Source organism: Mesoplodon densirostris, chromosome 13 (assembly GCF_025265405.1).
Source record: "Mesoplodon densirostris isolate mMesDen1 chromosome 13, mMesDen1 primary haplotype, whole genome shotgun sequence".
Taxonomy (NCBI): Eukaryota; Metazoa; Chordata; class Mammalia; order Artiodactyla; family Ziphiidae; genus Mesoplodon; species Mesoplodon densirostris.
The window spans coordinates 13,846,494-13,863,632 of NC_082673.1; the positions used below are offsets into that span (position 1 = coordinate 13,846,494).

The 17,139-nt window shown below is 40.0% G+C and overlaps 1 protein-coding gene across 2 annotated transcripts in view; it reads left to right on the plus strand.

Annotated features, from left to right (window-relative positions):
* The first annotated feature begins 12,478 nt into the window (after nt 1-12,478).
* Nucleotides 12,479-17,139, plus strand: part of LOC132500843 (uncharacterized protein C8orf34-like) — a 104,774-nt gene continuing 100,113 nt past the window's right edge. For both annotated transcript variants that reach the window (XM_060116139.1, XM_060116140.1), the window contains exon 1: nt 12,479-12,805. In XM_060116139.1, coding sequence (XP_059972122.1) covers nt 12,479-12,805 — 327 coding nt within the window. The remainder of the gene's footprint in view (nt 12,806-17,139) is intronic.

The following is a 17,139-nucleotide window of genomic DNA, read 5'->3' on the forward strand; positions in this document are numbered from 1 at the left end:
CTGTGGCCTCTCCCGTTGCGGAACACAGGATCCAGACGCGCAGGCTCAGCGGCCATGGCTCACGGGCCCAGCCGCTCCGCGGCATGTGGGCTCCTCCCAGACCGGGGCACGAACCCGCATCCGCTGCATCGGCAGGCGGACTCTCAACCACTGCGCCACCAGGGAAGCCCTCTAAGTATTTTTATAAATAGTAACTCATTGACTTCTTATACCAGTCCTACAGGTTAGGTTCTATTATTTACATACGTGTCCTACAGATGAAGCAATTAATTGAGGCTCAGGGAGATGAAGTAAATTGCCCAAGGTCACACAGCTAGTAAGAAACTAGCTGGGATTCAAACTCAGATAACCCGCAGAGCCCCTACCATTAATTTAATGCTGTGCTGCAGTGTGGTGACTAATGAAAACACGTGAAGAGAGTTTAGTAGCTCATTGTAGCTGCTGATTTGATTGTACTTATTTTCTTTATGGAGTCCAATATCTGGGGAGTGCTTAAAGATTGCTCAGGTGCTGAAAAACGCTGTCAGGCATTTAAGGGTCTGGCAGTACAGATAACTTGAAAACCCTCCAGCTACAAACACCAAGAATTGCTCAATAAATTATAACTAACATCCTTATAAATGCATGACTGAACTGCTAAGAAAGGCAGGGAAATTGCCTTGGGCCAGAAATGAAGAAGGAACGGAAAATCAGGACGGTGAACTGCAGAGCTGATGCTGTGACTGCCTGGAGGTTATTTATCGCTTTTAATAACATAGGGGCTTGAATTTAATACCAGTGCAGGAAGAGTTAGGACTGAGACCCACACCTTTTATACGGCTACCCGTTCGGTGTGAGTGAGAAGTCAGGAAAAGCGAATTCTCAAAAGTTGTGGGAAGGATTATAAATTTATACAACCACTTTGTAGTGCAATGTAACCATGTCTCATGAATTTGAATATGTGCATCCTTATGACCAAGCCATTTCTTTGCTAGGCTTATACCCTGGAGAAATTCTAGGCCATGGAAAAATCAGACATGGACAAGAATTTTATTGCAACATAGTTGCATCAGTAAAAACTTAGAACAGGAGAGTAGATAAGTGGATTATGCTATATTCGTACAATGGAATACACAGTGCAGTGAACATCAATGTCCTGTAGACATGTATTGTCAGGGATAATTCTCAAAACCTTCACTTCTGTGAAAAAGAAAGACAAGTTGCAGAGTATTTGCAGCATTGAGCCTAAGTGCTGAAATATAGAAAAATCAGAAAGAATTTTAAAAATTATAATTCTTAACCTCAAGAAAAAAAGAAACTAAAAGCACTTCTAATTATCCCTCTCCAACATAAAAGCTGTACCAGCATTGCAGATGTAGTTGGCTTCCCTTTGGCCCAGTGCCTACCCTCCAGACAGACCCTCAAAACAGGTCTTGGAGCACAGCGAGAAAAAAGTGGTTTTACTGAATGTTTTCTACTTACAGGAATATATATATATATATATATATATATATATTCTCATCTATTTCACCAAAATTCAAAGCAAATCAATATACCTGTAACTCTCATTCCACCTACACTGCATCTTTGCCTCTTTCTGGCCTGGCCAAGTGTCTCTCATTTCCTGAATCCGCACAGATGAACATAGTCCCAAACTTACGCAAAGTCGTTTAATTCCCTTTTGCTTTTAATCCTGCATTTTTAGCCCATCATGTGGCTCACCAAATAAAGGATCTTTTTAAGGATCTGTTTATAACTGTGTGTGTGCTTTATAATAACATTTTTTTCCATCACAAACAATTAAAAAAACAGAAACAGGAGTCAAAGAAGACCCTGGGACATACATAATATAACAACTATTGTTATTTCTTTAAAAATATTTTTATTGAGATATAATTCACACAAAATAATTCACCCATTTAAAGTGTACAATTGAATTTTTTTTAGGACATTCAGCAGAGTGGTGCAGCCATCAGCACAATGAATTTTAGAACATTTTGATCACCCCTAAGAGAAATCCCCGTACCTATTAGCCGTCATTCACCATTCCTCCACCTTGTTTCTGCACCCACCTTCACCTCCCCAAACCCTCTCCCCCATTACCTGCCCCCTGCTCTCCCACCAGCCCTAAAAAACCACTAATCTACTTCTGTCTCTAGACATTTGCCTATTCTGGATATTTCATATCAGCGGAAGCACACAATATGTGGTGTACTGTGACTGATTTCTTTCACTTAGCATGTTTTCAAGGTTCATCCATGCTGTAGCATGTATTATACTACATTCCTTTTTATTACCAAATCATATTATATTGTATGGACATACCACCTTTTATTTAATCTTTCATCAGGTAATGGATATTGGGTATTTGGATTATTTCTACTTTTTGGCTTTTATGAATATTGCTGCTACAAACAGTCATGTATAAGTTTCTGTGGCATCATGTGTTTTTATTTCTCTTGAGTTTATACCTAGGATGGAACTGCTATGTAATATAACTTGATATTTAACCTTTTAAGGAACTGCCAGACTGTTTTTCAAATTGGCTGCTCCATTTTACATACATACCAGTAGTATATGAGGGTTCCAACTTTTACACATCTTTGCCAACACTTGTTATTGTTTATCTTTTTAACTGTAATGAATAATGATGTTAGGCATATCTTCATGTACTTATTGGCCATCTGTATATCTTCTTTGGAGAAATGTCTATTCAGCTCCTTTGCCCATTTTTAATTGGTTTATTTGGTATTTTTATTATTGAGTTGTAAGGGTTATTCATATATTCTAGGTATGTCTCTTATCAGAAGTATGATTTGAAAATATTTTCTCCCATTCTGTGAGTTGTCTTTTAATTTTCTTGATGGTGTCCTTTGCATCAAAAAAGTGCTTGTCCTTGATGATGTCCTATCTATTTTTTCTTTGTGCATTTGATGTCATATATAAGAAAGTATTACTTAATCCAATGTCATCAAACAACTTTGTTTTCTTATAAAATTTTATAGTGTTAGATCTTATCCTTGAGATTCATTTTGGGTTTCTTTTTTGTATATAGTATGGTAGAAGTCCAGCTTCATTCTTTTGCATGTGGATAGCCAGTTGTCCCAACACCATCTGATGAAAATATTGATCAACACCATTTGATGAAAATATTGAATTACTTTGACACTTCTGCCTAAAATCAATTCACCATAAAAGTGAGGCTTTATTTCTGGACTGTGAATTCAATTCCATTGATATATATGCCTGTTCTTATGCCAGTACCACACTCTTTTGATTACTGCATAGCTTTTTAGTAAGTTTTGAAATAAGGAAGTGGGACTTTGCTCTTCTTTCTCAAGATCGTTTTGGTTATTCTGGGTTTCTTGCATTTCCATATGGATCTTAGGATGAGCTTGACAAAGAAGGCAGTTGGAATTCCAATGGGAATTGTGTTGAATCCATAGATTAGACGGTGAGTATTGCCATCTTAACAATCTGTGAATACAGGGTATTCATTTTATTTAGATTTTCTTTAATGTCTTTCAGCAATGTTTTATAGTTTTCAGAATATGAGTTTTATGACTTCTTTTGTTAAATATATTCCTAATATATACATTTTTCATGTTATTATAAATATGATTGTGTTGATTTCCTTTTTGGGTTGTTCACTGAAAATGTGTAGGAATACAATTGATTTTTGCATATTGATCTTCTGTCTTGCAACCTTGCTAATAAATTGATTTACTAGTTCCAATAATATTTTTTAAGTGGATTCTTTAGGATTTTATATATACAAGATTATGTCATCTGCAAATAGAGATAGTTTTACTTCTCCCTTTCTAATCAGGATAATTTCTATTTTTTTTTCATTTTCTTGCCTAATTGTGCTGGCTAGAACCTCCAATACAATCCTGAATAGAAGTGGCAAGATTTTTAATACATTTTTATTTTTTAGACTGTGTTTCTCTGATTTCTTTCTCTCTTATGATTAGTAGTAAAGTATTAAAATAAAAGCTTGTGTCTTTTTTCCTTAGAAGCAGCAAAGAAAGAGTGAACTAGAGGAAACCAAACATTGCCCTACAGCTATTGTCTGAGAAGAACAAAAAGGGAGAAAGAGATTGAATACTGTTCTAAATAGAAATAGCTTTGAAAGTAAAAATAGTACCAAAAAAAAGGAAGTAATTGAGGTGTTGATGGGTATTCAAAACAATTGAAGTAGAAATTTGTCTTGTGTCATAAAATGAAAGGACACATGCTTCGGAATAAGATGGACTTGGATTTGGATTTTGTTTTTCTCACCAACTAGTAGGGTATGTTATTGAACTGCTCTGGGCCTCGGTTCCCTCATCTGTAAAATGCAGTGATAATGATCGGTGATCGTGGTCACACAGTTGGAGCTGTGTGTGTAGCTGACCCATAATTCAATCTCGGGTTTGACCCCAAAGCCCGTTGAATTACCTTTGAGAAAGGTACACTCTAAGGGAAATAAAAATGTCAAAAGACAATTAAGCTAACAGGTCAAATACTGAACAGATACAGAGACCATTTGTTTTCTCTTAGAAGCAGACAAGACACATTCGAAAACTTCAGTCTTGCATATTTCATTTCATAAGGTGCCAGTCAGTGCCTAATTTTAATTTTTCACTGGAGGGAGACTATTGTGAAATTAAATATTAGGAAATATAAAAGGTTGACCATATTTCTTTGTTCCCTGCTTAAATTCCAAAATAGCCTTACTGTCATTGCTTTAAGTTTTTACATAATGCCATTTTATTAGAGATAATGAAATGAAAAAGAGAAAATATATTTATATACTTTATAAATACTTAGAATAATTGTGTATTGAACAAAATCAACTAACTTTATTACGCATGAAAAGGGGGATTTAGACATAAATGACTGAGAACCTGGTTATTAAATATGCCTCATGGTTACCTAATGAATTATGAGCATTTAATTAATTCATTGTTTCTTTCCTTCCTCTATTCTTCCATCTGTCCACCTATTCATTCATTCATTCATTCATTCATTTAATTTTTGGTTTTCTAATCCTCCCAGGTAAAGTTAGTAAGTTTAACTGCTGTTCTTCATGACCTCATCAGAAATCTTTCATGGTAGATATATAATAATTCAGTATGATTCTCTGACGTTTGTGGAAGCTTCGCACAAACCTTAGACATCACAAAAGAAATCCTCTCTGACTCTCAGGACCAAAATCATCAGAGGGTTGGAAAGGGATGGGTATTATCCACAGAAAATAGACCAACATTTGCTTTGGAAGGAGAGAATCTGCTGACTACTTTGGGTACCATAGCATCCAGAGTGCTTTTGCAGAGAGCTGTCATCCCTTTTTTTTTTTTTTTTTAATTTAAATCCCCTCTAGACAATGGTGGTTCCACTAATTCTGCTAAAATGTACCTTTAACCTTTAGTGCTGGAGTGGTTGTGATGTGCTGCATTATAGCTGAGCATTAGCTGGCATTTACAGAGATGTGTGTTTGAGAAATAGGTCCCGTGTTACTTATTCCTTGATAGTTAGATTAGAGCAATAGCACATCCTGTCCTAGGCAGAGTGCCTGACTCTCCCCAGGGTACACACCAAGTAGAATTGTTTTCCTTTCCAAGTCATCCTTTGTTTGTTTAGTCGCTCTTATTTTCTCCTCCCTTTCAATAAATTCAGTATCATGTTATAGTATTGTGTAGCATTTTTCATTGTTTAAGCTGTTTTTCTTAACAAAGACTCTCACTTATTGGGATGAAGAATCAAGACAGTATCATTTTGGAAATTATAAGTAAAAAGCATGTCGGGGTTAACAGTTTATTAGTAATTAATATCAAAGCTATCTGCAGTTTGATATCTGTAGATTTACTTTAAATGATTCATGATATAATGCAAATGAGTGTTATAAAAAGTTATTGACATAAAGTATTTTAGATGGTGGTTGCTTATAAACGCCATATATTAAAAGTTAAATATTAAAACCTAATATTTAAATGTGGAAATTTAAGAGATAGAAATGTCACCTGAGAAGGCTGGATGAAGGATTTCACAAGCTGGCAGTATCATTTGAGTTCTCAATTTAGTAGGTCCAGTAAGTCGATGTTATCAGTTCAGCTAGAATCAGTCCCAATGTGATTGATTAGCATTATTCAAACTCTCAAGAGACACATATAAGCCAGTTTGCCAACGTTTTCATTTAGTATGAGGCCAGAAAATTACATGGGTATCTGCCACCCACGTTACCTCCTTCCCCATATAAACATACTAGGCAAGTCAAAGTAGTCACCCAGATACCTCCTGGTACAAACAAATTCGAAGCAAAGGAAGTGACACTGGTAGAGCCTTGAGAGGCAGTACAGTGGGGTTTAAAATGCTGCCCTCATTCAAATACGGACTTTGCTACTAACTAGCTGGGACCTTGGACAAGTTGCTTACCCTCTGTGGGTCTCAGTTTCCTCATCTGAAAACAAGGGGATGTGACTCTTACGTGCCGGGTCCTGTAGCTTTTTGTCCTACTCGACAGGTATGGATAATCACCAAAAAGTTCCTGTTGCCTCTCCTTTTACCAGGCTTCTTGTGGAAACCTTTCTTCCCTTATAAATAATTTCTTTATGTAGAGTAATATAATTGAGTAGATCATTTTATATTATACTCTATACTCACCTTACAGCTCTCTTTTTGAATTTAGAAGTACCTTTCTTTTTCCTTTAATTAAGAGACTATAATATCCTGTCTTACTGCTTTGATTTGCAAGACATTCTTTCTATGTAGGACTTCTTCAGGTTATTGGTTTAATACAGCTTATGTGAATTTTGTAAGTCGACATCTCAGGGACTTGGTAATGATGGTGGTGATAATGATGATGACATGATGACAATATGACAATATTAGCACTACCCCTTATTGAATCTTTACTCTGTACCTGGCCCCATATGCATGCTTCCTGCATTAGCTCGTGTAATCCTCATAATAAGCTGATGAACTATGTACTATTTACCTTCAGTTTACACATGAGGATACTGAGGATAGAGCGGTTAAGTAGCTTGCTGAACATCACACAGCTAGTAAATGGCAACACCTAGATTTTATCCTGGGCTAGAACTCTGAGGTCAGTGTTCTCAATGATAATGCTGGTAGACTCCCAAATAATGTGTCCACCCCCTCCCCATTTCAGCTGGATTTGAACCACGACCTAAGAGTACACAAGAAAACACTCTACATTTTCCTAAGGAGATACTAAAGAGAGAATCAAATTCAGGGGAGACCTAAATGATCCTTCACACATGCTAACACAGATATTGGTCCTCAAGCTAATCACAGATCTAACAGTATGTGGAAATCAGTCTTTATAACTAAAGGTATATCATACTATGTGAAGTGGTAATAAATATTCTTGCATTAGCATCAAAGCATACCCAGGCATCTTTTGAATTCTTTCCTGAAACATGTATTTTGAAAGTTTCCATCTATAGGGGCTTCCCTGGTGGTGCAGTGGTTGAGAGTCTGCCTGCCAATGCAGGACACACGGGTTCGAGCCCTGGTTTGGGAAGATCCCACATGCCATGGAGCAGCTGGCCCTATGAGCCACAATTACTGAGCCTGCGCGTCTGGAGCCTGTGCTCCGCAACAAGAGAGGCCGTGATAGTGAGAGGCCCGCGCACCGCGATGAGGAGTGGCCCCCACTTGCCACAACTAGAGAAAGCCCTCACACAGAAATGAAGACCCAACACAGCCATAAATAAATAAATAAAGATTTTAAAAGTTTCCATCTATAGAAATCCCACTATGTAATAGTTTTATGTGGTTTAAACCATAATTATCATTAATTTTTTGACAATTCTGACTTTGAAATCAAATTACATTTTGGAAGTTCCTCATTCAGGACTTTTCTATGTCCCCGCTTGTCTGCTTTATCTCTTCCAGAACCCCCTTTATTTCAGTCTCTGATGCCACCTCTCCACTTAATAGGACAAAAATGAAAATCCTGGGTGTTACACTGAGTTCTTTGAGAAAATAGTAGTCTCTGGCTGTTTTAAAGTGGCAAGGGGAGGGAATTCCCTGGCGATTCAGGGGTTAGGACTTGGTGTTCTCATTGCCAGGGGCATGGGTTTGATCCCTGGTCAGAGACTAAGATCCTGCAAGCCGTGTGGTATGGCCAAAAAAATAAAGAAAAAAAGAAAAAAAAGTGGCAAGGTGAGAGAGATACAGGAAGGGGACAAATAGGCTTCAGGCTAGCAGCCTAAATTCAAGGAACCTGTATAGAGCTTCTCTATTTCTTATTTCAGTATTTAATTAATTTCAAGGGATTACATTGTTTATACTTCCTAATTAGGTCTACTGGCCTTCACCATTGTTTTCTTGTCTCTCATCAAAAATTATTTGTTTCAGGAGCTGTGCAAGGTGGAGTTAGACAAGGGCTTTAGAACATTCTATAAATTGGATTCTGTATATTTGTAAATTATGCTGATAGGCACTTCTGTAGCACAATGAGGTCAAGACAGTCTCACTGAAAATGGCCTTTTCATGCTGTGCTCAAGCCAAAAAAAAGGGAAAGGATCATAAAGGTACTATGCTATGTTTGCAGAAGAATGCTGGTAAATTCAATCCAAGACAGTGGTTACAGACTTCCCTGGTGGCGCAGTGGTTAAGAATCCGCCTGCCAATGCAGGGAACATGGGTTCGAGCCCTGGCCCGGGAAGATCTCACATGCTGTGTAGCAACTAAGCCCAGGCGCCACAACTGCTGAGCCTGCGCTCTAGAGCCCGTGCTCTGCAACAAAAGAAGCCACCGCAATGAGAAGCCCGCGCACCACAACGAAGAGTAGTCCTCCCCAGCTGGCCGTGACTAGAGAAAGCCCATGCGCAGCAACGAAGACCCAACGCAGCCAAAAATAAATAAATAGATAAATGAATTTTTTAAAAAGTGGTTCTTTGTCAGCCAATCTTAAAGAGACTAAATGAAATAAATTCTCAAAATGTATAGCAATAGGATATTAAAGATATGTTTATGAAAAACACTGTATGCAAATATACTATGTTGCATGCTGTAAAGTGCAAGAGAATTATTAAGATACAGTTCATGATTTTAGAGAGTTTGCAATTTAAGAGAGACTAAAATATGCATGCAGTTAATTAAATGGAAGAAAACAAAACATAAATGCCACATGTCAGAGGCAAAGTGTAGCCTGAAAGAACATAGCTGGATTGAATTGAGCTACTAAAATTTAATTCATTCATTTAACTGCTATTTATTGAGTACCTACTATGTGCCAGGTCATGAGACATAACCCTTTCTACCAAAGGATACTGATATCTGGAAACTAAATTCTTGACTAATTTTCAGGATTCAGGGTAAAAAATGGAAGTAGCTTCAGCTTGAGTTTGAAAATACTGAATCAAAACCTGGCCCAATCAATTATTCATTGGGGGACTTGGGCAAATAATTTATAATCTTTTAGCTTCATTGTAGAAGTCAGAGGGTCATCTTTGATTGCCTCTTCTAATTTCATCCTACATAAAGGTAATCAACAAATTAGTCTTTAAATGTTCCTTGGATATTTCCCATCCTCTCCATCCTTTTATCCCCAGTCTGAAGGCTGGCCCTCATGATTTGCTTGTGGATTCTGTACCCTAAATTAGTTTTGCTCTCCCCGTATCATTCTTTTTCAATCTATTATGCATGTTGTAACCAAAGCAATCTTTCTAAAACTTTTACCTGACCATAACACTCCTCTGCACAAAACTCTTTAGTCACTTCTTATCACCCAGAAGATGCAAGCCTGTATTTCTTAGCAAGTAAGACCTTTAATGAGCTGAACTCTGCTTACATTTTTAACCTCACATGCCAATCTTCCTCCATATCCACCCTATGTTTCTCTAATCACCAGGCTGTTTTGTGCCTCTGTGCCTTTGCATATGCTTTTTTTTTTTTTTAATGCCGAAGCCTGCAACGTTATCCCCATCCTCACTCCACCAATGCTATCTGGAAAACTTTAACATTTTACTCTTCCTTTGACAGTTTGCTCAAACACAATCTCCTTTATGGAGTGTTCCTTGATGATCCGGGCACAGGTCATTTTTTCATCCTTCGGTATGCACACAGCATGTTTTATTTATCTGTGTTACCACCATGCATTATAATGTCATTAATCATGTATATGCCAATTGCCTCAAAAAGACTGAACACCTGAGAACAAAGACAAGGCCCTTCTTCAACTTTGAATCGTCACTCCTAACGTAATGTCTGCCATGGAGAGTCTGTGCAATAAATATTTTAGTAATGAAGTCAGGTTTGGGGATAAATGGAAAGAACCAAGAAATGCTTTGTGGAGGAGATGATATTTAAGGTAGGCCTTGAAAAACTTCTGAAATATTTCCTAAATTTAAAAAATGTAATTTGGGGATGTCCAGTGTTTTGATATACATATATACATAAATGTATATATCTTCATGATCTTCCCTTTACTGCTTAAGTATTTTGCCAGCAAAGCTTTGTCTTTTCCATTCAAGGCCCTAGATGCAGTGCTCTGAGTATGGTGAAGGCTTAATAAGTAGGTTAATAGTCTGATTTAAAGAAGCATCTTCCTCAGTTCTCTTAGAATAAGGTACTGTTCTGATTTTCCAGTGCTATGTGTGGTGTCAAAAATGCCTGTCTTTTTAGCTGAGTCATAGATGGCTGTGTACCATACCTAATAGCAAATAAAAATGTTGATATTCACTCTATATATTTAATGTCTCCTGAACACATTAAAAATATATAAGTAAGTATGCCTTTGATCCACAACGGAAAATATGTGAGAACCCTGGGCACCTCACTGCTATTCAATTTAGCTCTCCCTGGGCAGATCACCTGAGTCTGATTGTAAAAGTATTACCTTGGGCATCTTTCCAATCCAAATCATGTCTATTTCAGGTTATCAGTGATGGTTATGCTCTTAGGTATTCTGGCAGAATAATAATCTGAATTATTAAATAGAATTAACAGTACTTTTGGGGATATTCCATTCTTAACTAGTGCATGTTTCTACTTAAGTAGTTCATTTAAAATACAGATGAAAAAAACACTGGGACTTCGCTGGTGGCGCAGTGGTTAAGAATCCGCCTGCCAATGCAGGGGACACGGGTTTGAGCCCTGGGCCGGGAAGGTTCCACATGCCGCGGAGCAGCTAAGCCCATGCGCCACAACTACTGAGCCTGCGCTCTAGGGTGCGCGCCTAGAGCCTGTGCTCCGAAACCTACAACGAAGAGTAGCCCCCGCTCGCCACAACTAGAGAAAGCCTGTGCACAGCAATGAAGACCCAATGCAGCCAAGATAAATAAATAAATAAATATATCAAAAAAAGGAAAAAAAACACTGACACCAATAAAGATATTATGAATTACAGAAATCCAGAAAGTGGCGAAAGAAAAGGAAATCTACACTGTTGCAGTCTGCTTTAGGATAACTGCTCCCTTCATTCTAACTTTCATGTTTACTAATATAAATCTTTTTATTTTGATAACACATCATGGTTAGGAGACAGGGAACTCGTCATTGGAGGCCTCAATGATTGGTTTTTTTTTGTTGTTGTTTTTTGTTTTTCCACAAGAAAGAGCTTGTGAAGGAACCTCTGCTGTCTGGAGATCTTCCCTCGGAAACTGCTGCATAATAAAAGTTACTGGCTAAATTTGAGGAGCTCAGGAAGCATCTATAGGAAACATCGTTAAGTGCATAGCGTAGTATTTGAGATGTAGCTATAGATATATAGCCACAATTATGTGTGGGTTGTAATCCACATAATTATACGAGGATTAGGAAGGCAAACTGGGAGGGAGGGCTGGCTCGCTTCCATCTCTTCTTCCTGTCAAAAGCTAAAGGTTTGCCCCAGCCTCTGGGCGTCTGCACCTTGGGAGTTTCCAGCTGAATTCTCAGCCCGTCGACTTGCTCCAAGCCAAGCCAGACCGCCTGAAGGAAGGCAACTTCATGTTCGTGGCAGACCCTCAGACTCAAGCACCTTCTCACAACTCTCCCCATCTCTGACCCTGAGCTAACGGGGGCAGCGCAGGAGGTGCGAGGAGAGGCTCAGAAGGGGCGGTGGGGACGACCCCCTTTCGAACTGCCTTTGTAGCTGCCAAGGAGTAGCCAACAAGCGCCAGATTTACGTGCACTTTGAAAGAAGCACCTTCACCATTGGCTTTCGGAGCGGCGCTGTCGCTAGGGAGCAGCGGGCAGGGCGAGCAGAGACTGGGGAGAAGCCCGGGCGGGTGTTCCCGTAACCTGGGAGAGCGGGCACCCACCGTCGGCGCGGACACGCACGCACACGCACGCTCCCCGCGAGTTCGAGCTTCGCGGCCCCGGCCCGCCCGAGGGCGCCCCCCGGCGCCGCTCTAGGCAGAGCCGCGCCTCCCGGCTCGCCTCCCGCCCCCTGATTCCCGCCGCTGCAGCCAGGAGAGAAAGGAACCTGGAACCTCTGCTCCAGGTGCCCCCGCGCGGGCGCGGCGGAGAGCCGTGGGGCTGGGGGAGGAGGAGAGCGCGATGAATGAGTGCTCCCCTCGCCTCCGAGTTGTCTGAGTTGGCGGCGCCGCGCCCCGGCTTCCGGCTCTTGGCGCCCCACGCGCTCGCGGCTCCAGCCCACGTCCGCGCCGGGAGCCGAGCTCGCCGCGCCGCGCCGCGCCGGGGGAGCCCGGGCTCCCGAGCTCCTGTCCCGGCCCCGGTCCAGGGGAAAGCAGGGGTGTCCCCGGGCAGAGGCGCACAGCCGCGCGGTCTCCCGCGCTCTCTGCGGCCCATCGGTCTCTCCATGGCCTCTCATCAGCAATCCCGGATCCAGGCTTACCTGGAGAAGAACAAGATCGGTCCCCTGTTTGAGGTAAGGCGCTGCGGGTGCGGGCGGTCCCGTTTGTCTTTGGGGGGCTCAGGACACCCCGGAGGGAAGGAGGGAGACAGAAGAGATGCGCGGGAGGGGCGCCCCTGTGGCCCCAGTTCTCTCTCTCTGGCCGGGCCAGGTGTCCTGGAACGCGGCCGCGCGGGCGCTTCTTCGGTTACCTGGGCGCGGACAGGTAAGCTCTGGAGGGACAAGCCGTATCCTGGCAGGGCAAGTTTGAGGTGTCTGACTGTCCTGCACCTTGTAACCACATGCACGGGGCCCGGACAGGCTGAGACAGACGGATGCACACACTCAGCCTTACACACGCTCACTTTCTTCCTGGAATTCACACTGTCTTGCGCGTTTTCCCGCAAATGTAGGCAGTAGTAGAACCCGTAAAAGGTGGAGGAAGTGCTCAGCAATGGGATGGAATAAGGTTACCTGGGAGAAAATTGAACTGGTAGGAAGTAGGCTTCGGTAGGTGCGGGCGTGTGGAATGAAATTGTCAAGCTGAGGCGCTGGCATTGGTCTCTGGATGAAAGGAGAATCCTTTGCCTTGCGGCCCCCCTACCTGTGTTAGGGGGAGAGAGGGGGCAGAGAAAGGTTCGCGAAAAGCACACGCGTATTTATGGGAAGGAGACAGCTCTGAGCTGTTTTCTCTCGCCATCAAAGAATTGACGACAAAAATACAGTAGGAGAATGGAAAAGCGGGAGAACAGGAGAAAATGAGAACGGGGGACTGAAACCAGGCACCGGCAAAGCGTCCCTCCGGTTGCCAGGGCGCGGGGCAGCTGCAGAGGCCAGCGGGGAGGGACGCCCACGGTACCCTCCTTTACGGTCCAACCGTCCAGCTGGGCACGGACCCGCTGCGAGAAGACGTGGGAGGGTCGAGATCCCCGCCCCCCCCCAAAAAAAAACCCGTTGTGGTCATACTTGGGGGTTTACATGACCGCGGTGTCTTAAGGCTGAAACGCGGCAGGAGGAAAGAGATAGCAGAGGATGGAACACCTTCTCCAGGACTGAAGAGAGGAGAATGATAACTGCAGAGAAAATAAGACTGCGAATTAATGTCCCAGCACAAAAAGGGAGCGGACAAGGGTGTGATCGTAACGGGTTTCACATAACCAAGATTTGCAAATCCCTTGTTTTTCTGACCAACTTTTAAGTTAACCATGTACTGTCTTGAGAGATATGACCATTATTTCAACTGAGAATCGTTGTTGTATAGTCATAAAGTCCTACAATATATGTCTTGATTCTTGTTTTTGCGAAAAGTGTTAGCAAAGGGAGTGCATATACAAAAGCAGAGTAGAATTGCTGGAGCTACTAGAATTCCTTTCTTTGCCTCTAGTGTAAAGATTAGAGACTATACACTGTATTTAAAGGAGAAATATAATAACCCTCTGTGGCACAGTGTGTTAATTGTATCCAAAGAAACATAAAATAAATACATTTAGAGGGTTTCTTCTCTAGAATATAAGTACATTTTCCTAGGGAGAATAAATTGTTTTTAATAGATGCTATTCTCATTTGCTGACTTTTATAATTCCCAAGATTCTCTCCAAGTGACAGTAATAGAGTTTGGAATGTATGTAAACTTTCTATATACATAATTAGGAAATAAATCCAACTTGGTTTTAAATGCTCACTTTTTCAAATGCTCACTAGCCAGTTCCACTGCTGAATCTTAAGGGATGGCAGAATGGTTTCATAAAATCATTAGACCTCCTCACTAAAAAACAAACAAGGACAAAAGTATATGCTTTGTATTTTATTCATTTTTGGGGGTAACATTACATACATCCCCATTAGCTTGGATTGCAGTGATGAGTAGTTAATTTTTAAGGGTTGATGTGCACTTTAAATAGTTAAAGGGAGAAAATGGATAAGTTCTCTTCTACTGAAATCAAGTCCTTATGCAACAGTTTTGATCACGAGAGAGCTTCGTTTTGGGAGTAGAATTACAAGTACTTTACAAAAGGGGAAAGTCTCCTCATACTTGAAAACCAGTGGAACTAGTGTAAAATGGACACATTGATCTATCATTCTCCTCAAAGCTCCCGGCCTTTGGTTAATAGTTCTCATCAAAATTGCTTCAGGAGATCAGAAGAGGAGCCTAGGAACCTGAATTTAGTAAGAAGTAACACAGATGATGGTCACATATTTAATTCCTGGGCCACATTGTAAGAAACAGTGACATAAGCTAAAATTTCCATTTACCAATTACAGATTGAAATAGGTGATACCAAGTTTTATTATCTGTGCTTTGTGGGGATTTTTTTTCGTGCTGAGGCACTAGCATTAGTGATACAGCTTTACTTTAGTTTTGAAAATATATAAGACCTGACAATATGTTCCCTTTACAGATTTTGTTGGCTAGGTCTCTTGTAAGAAAACTCACCGAAGCGAGGCACTTTCAAGAGAGCACGTGAATGTTATTTAAAACAGTAGCAAAGGTAACATATAGTAGTATTGAGAATACTTATATCTCATTTTTTTAAAACCTGTACAGTTTACTTAGTTTAGTTTATTTCTTACTTAGTTTATTTATTTCTAATATTTTATCATTTGAGAAGCTTATCGAAGTGCCGCACACAATATAGTGTTTCAAAAACTACTTTAGAGTGAAATTAATCTTGTTTCCAGGTGATTTAGAAGTATACATTTATACTACCTTTAACTATGTTTGAAAATATTTTGAGGCATTACAAAACCATGCCTAGAAATCGTTGCATTAGAGTCTTGGGTAATGATATTTTAATTAAATACTGTGAAGCTATAAGGTGAAAATGGTAATAATGACTTAGATTCCACAAACTCTTTGAAATGTTTGTAAGATATAATACTTTTAGTGCTCTCATTGGCTTGCTCAGGGCAGGCAAGTAGTCAGCAGTCTGGCATCAATCTATAAGGAATGCTTGATGTTGCTACAATAAGTTAGAACTATAATCTTAATATAGATTTCACACATAGCTCCTCACTTAACTGGCAAGATGTGAAATGGTTTGGCTCCCACCAAAGTAGAATATTTTTGCAACATACATAGGTAAGATGCATGGGGCAAACATAAGACTGATCTCAAAGCCTAGGGCTAGGCACCTAACAGTCAAACAACTTGGTGATCAGAAATTCTGTTGCTTATTAGGATCAAGCCATCTACTTTGTTTATATTGTAAGCAGTTTAACTTAATTCCCAAGAGGTTATATGATGTGAAACGTTGCAATAAATTCATTATTTTTAATACAAAGAAGTATACAATTTTCAGTTTCTCTCATCTTGTTAAATAGAATAATTATTTGAAAATTATGGGTTGGAATGGTGCTCAGGGCAGCCATATGTCTTGGTTCGGGCCTAGTCACACTCACAAGAGTGGGAAATCCTGCACCATATGATATCACTTATATGTGGAATCTAAAAATGGATACAAGTGAACTTATTTACAAAACAGAAACAGACCCACAGACATAGAAAACAAATTTATGGTTACCAAAGGGGAAAGGGGGAGAGGGAGGGATAAGTTAGGAGTTTGGGATTGACAGATACACACCACTATATATAAAATAGATAAACGACAAGTTATACCACAGGGAGCTATACTTAATATCTTATAATAACCCATAATGGAAAAGAATCTGAAAAAGATTATATCTTGATAAATATATATGAATCACTTTGCTCTATACCTGAAACTAACACATTATAAATCAACTATACTATAATTTTTAAAAAACAGAATAATGCAGTCTTCATACAATCTCCATAGAATTTTTAAATCTCTGTCTATTGAAGATGTGGCAAACTAAATTCACTGCATTTTCCCAAATGTGGTCTGACCCACTCCAAGTAGAATGGAATCACTTTACAGCCTTCTGTGTTTAGTTCAAAGTACCTCTACTCACATAGTCTAAATTTGTGTTAACTGATTTGACATGTATGTTATGGGGTGGACTCATCAAATGCATGGTCAACCGTAGCAACCAGATTTTGTGTTCTAAACGATATTCCCCATTAAGTGGAACCAGGTATCCTTGGAGAAATGGTTAATTCAAGGCTTGGCACTGGGAAATACAAGATGAACCTGGAACGTCTTATTACGCTAAAAAGTAAGGAAGTGGTCAAAGAATGATAGGAACATGTCCAAAGGACATAGAAGCCAGCTTGAAGAGGCTCCTATTAACTAAATCTGGGACAATTTAAGAAGCAAGATAAAGAATGATAGTAACATTATCTTACTGTATAAAATAGGAATATTTTATTCCACACATTCATGGGATACATGGATGTGTTCAATTTATAGGGAGAAGAGAAAGCTTTACCTTATAAGTACAATGCCAAT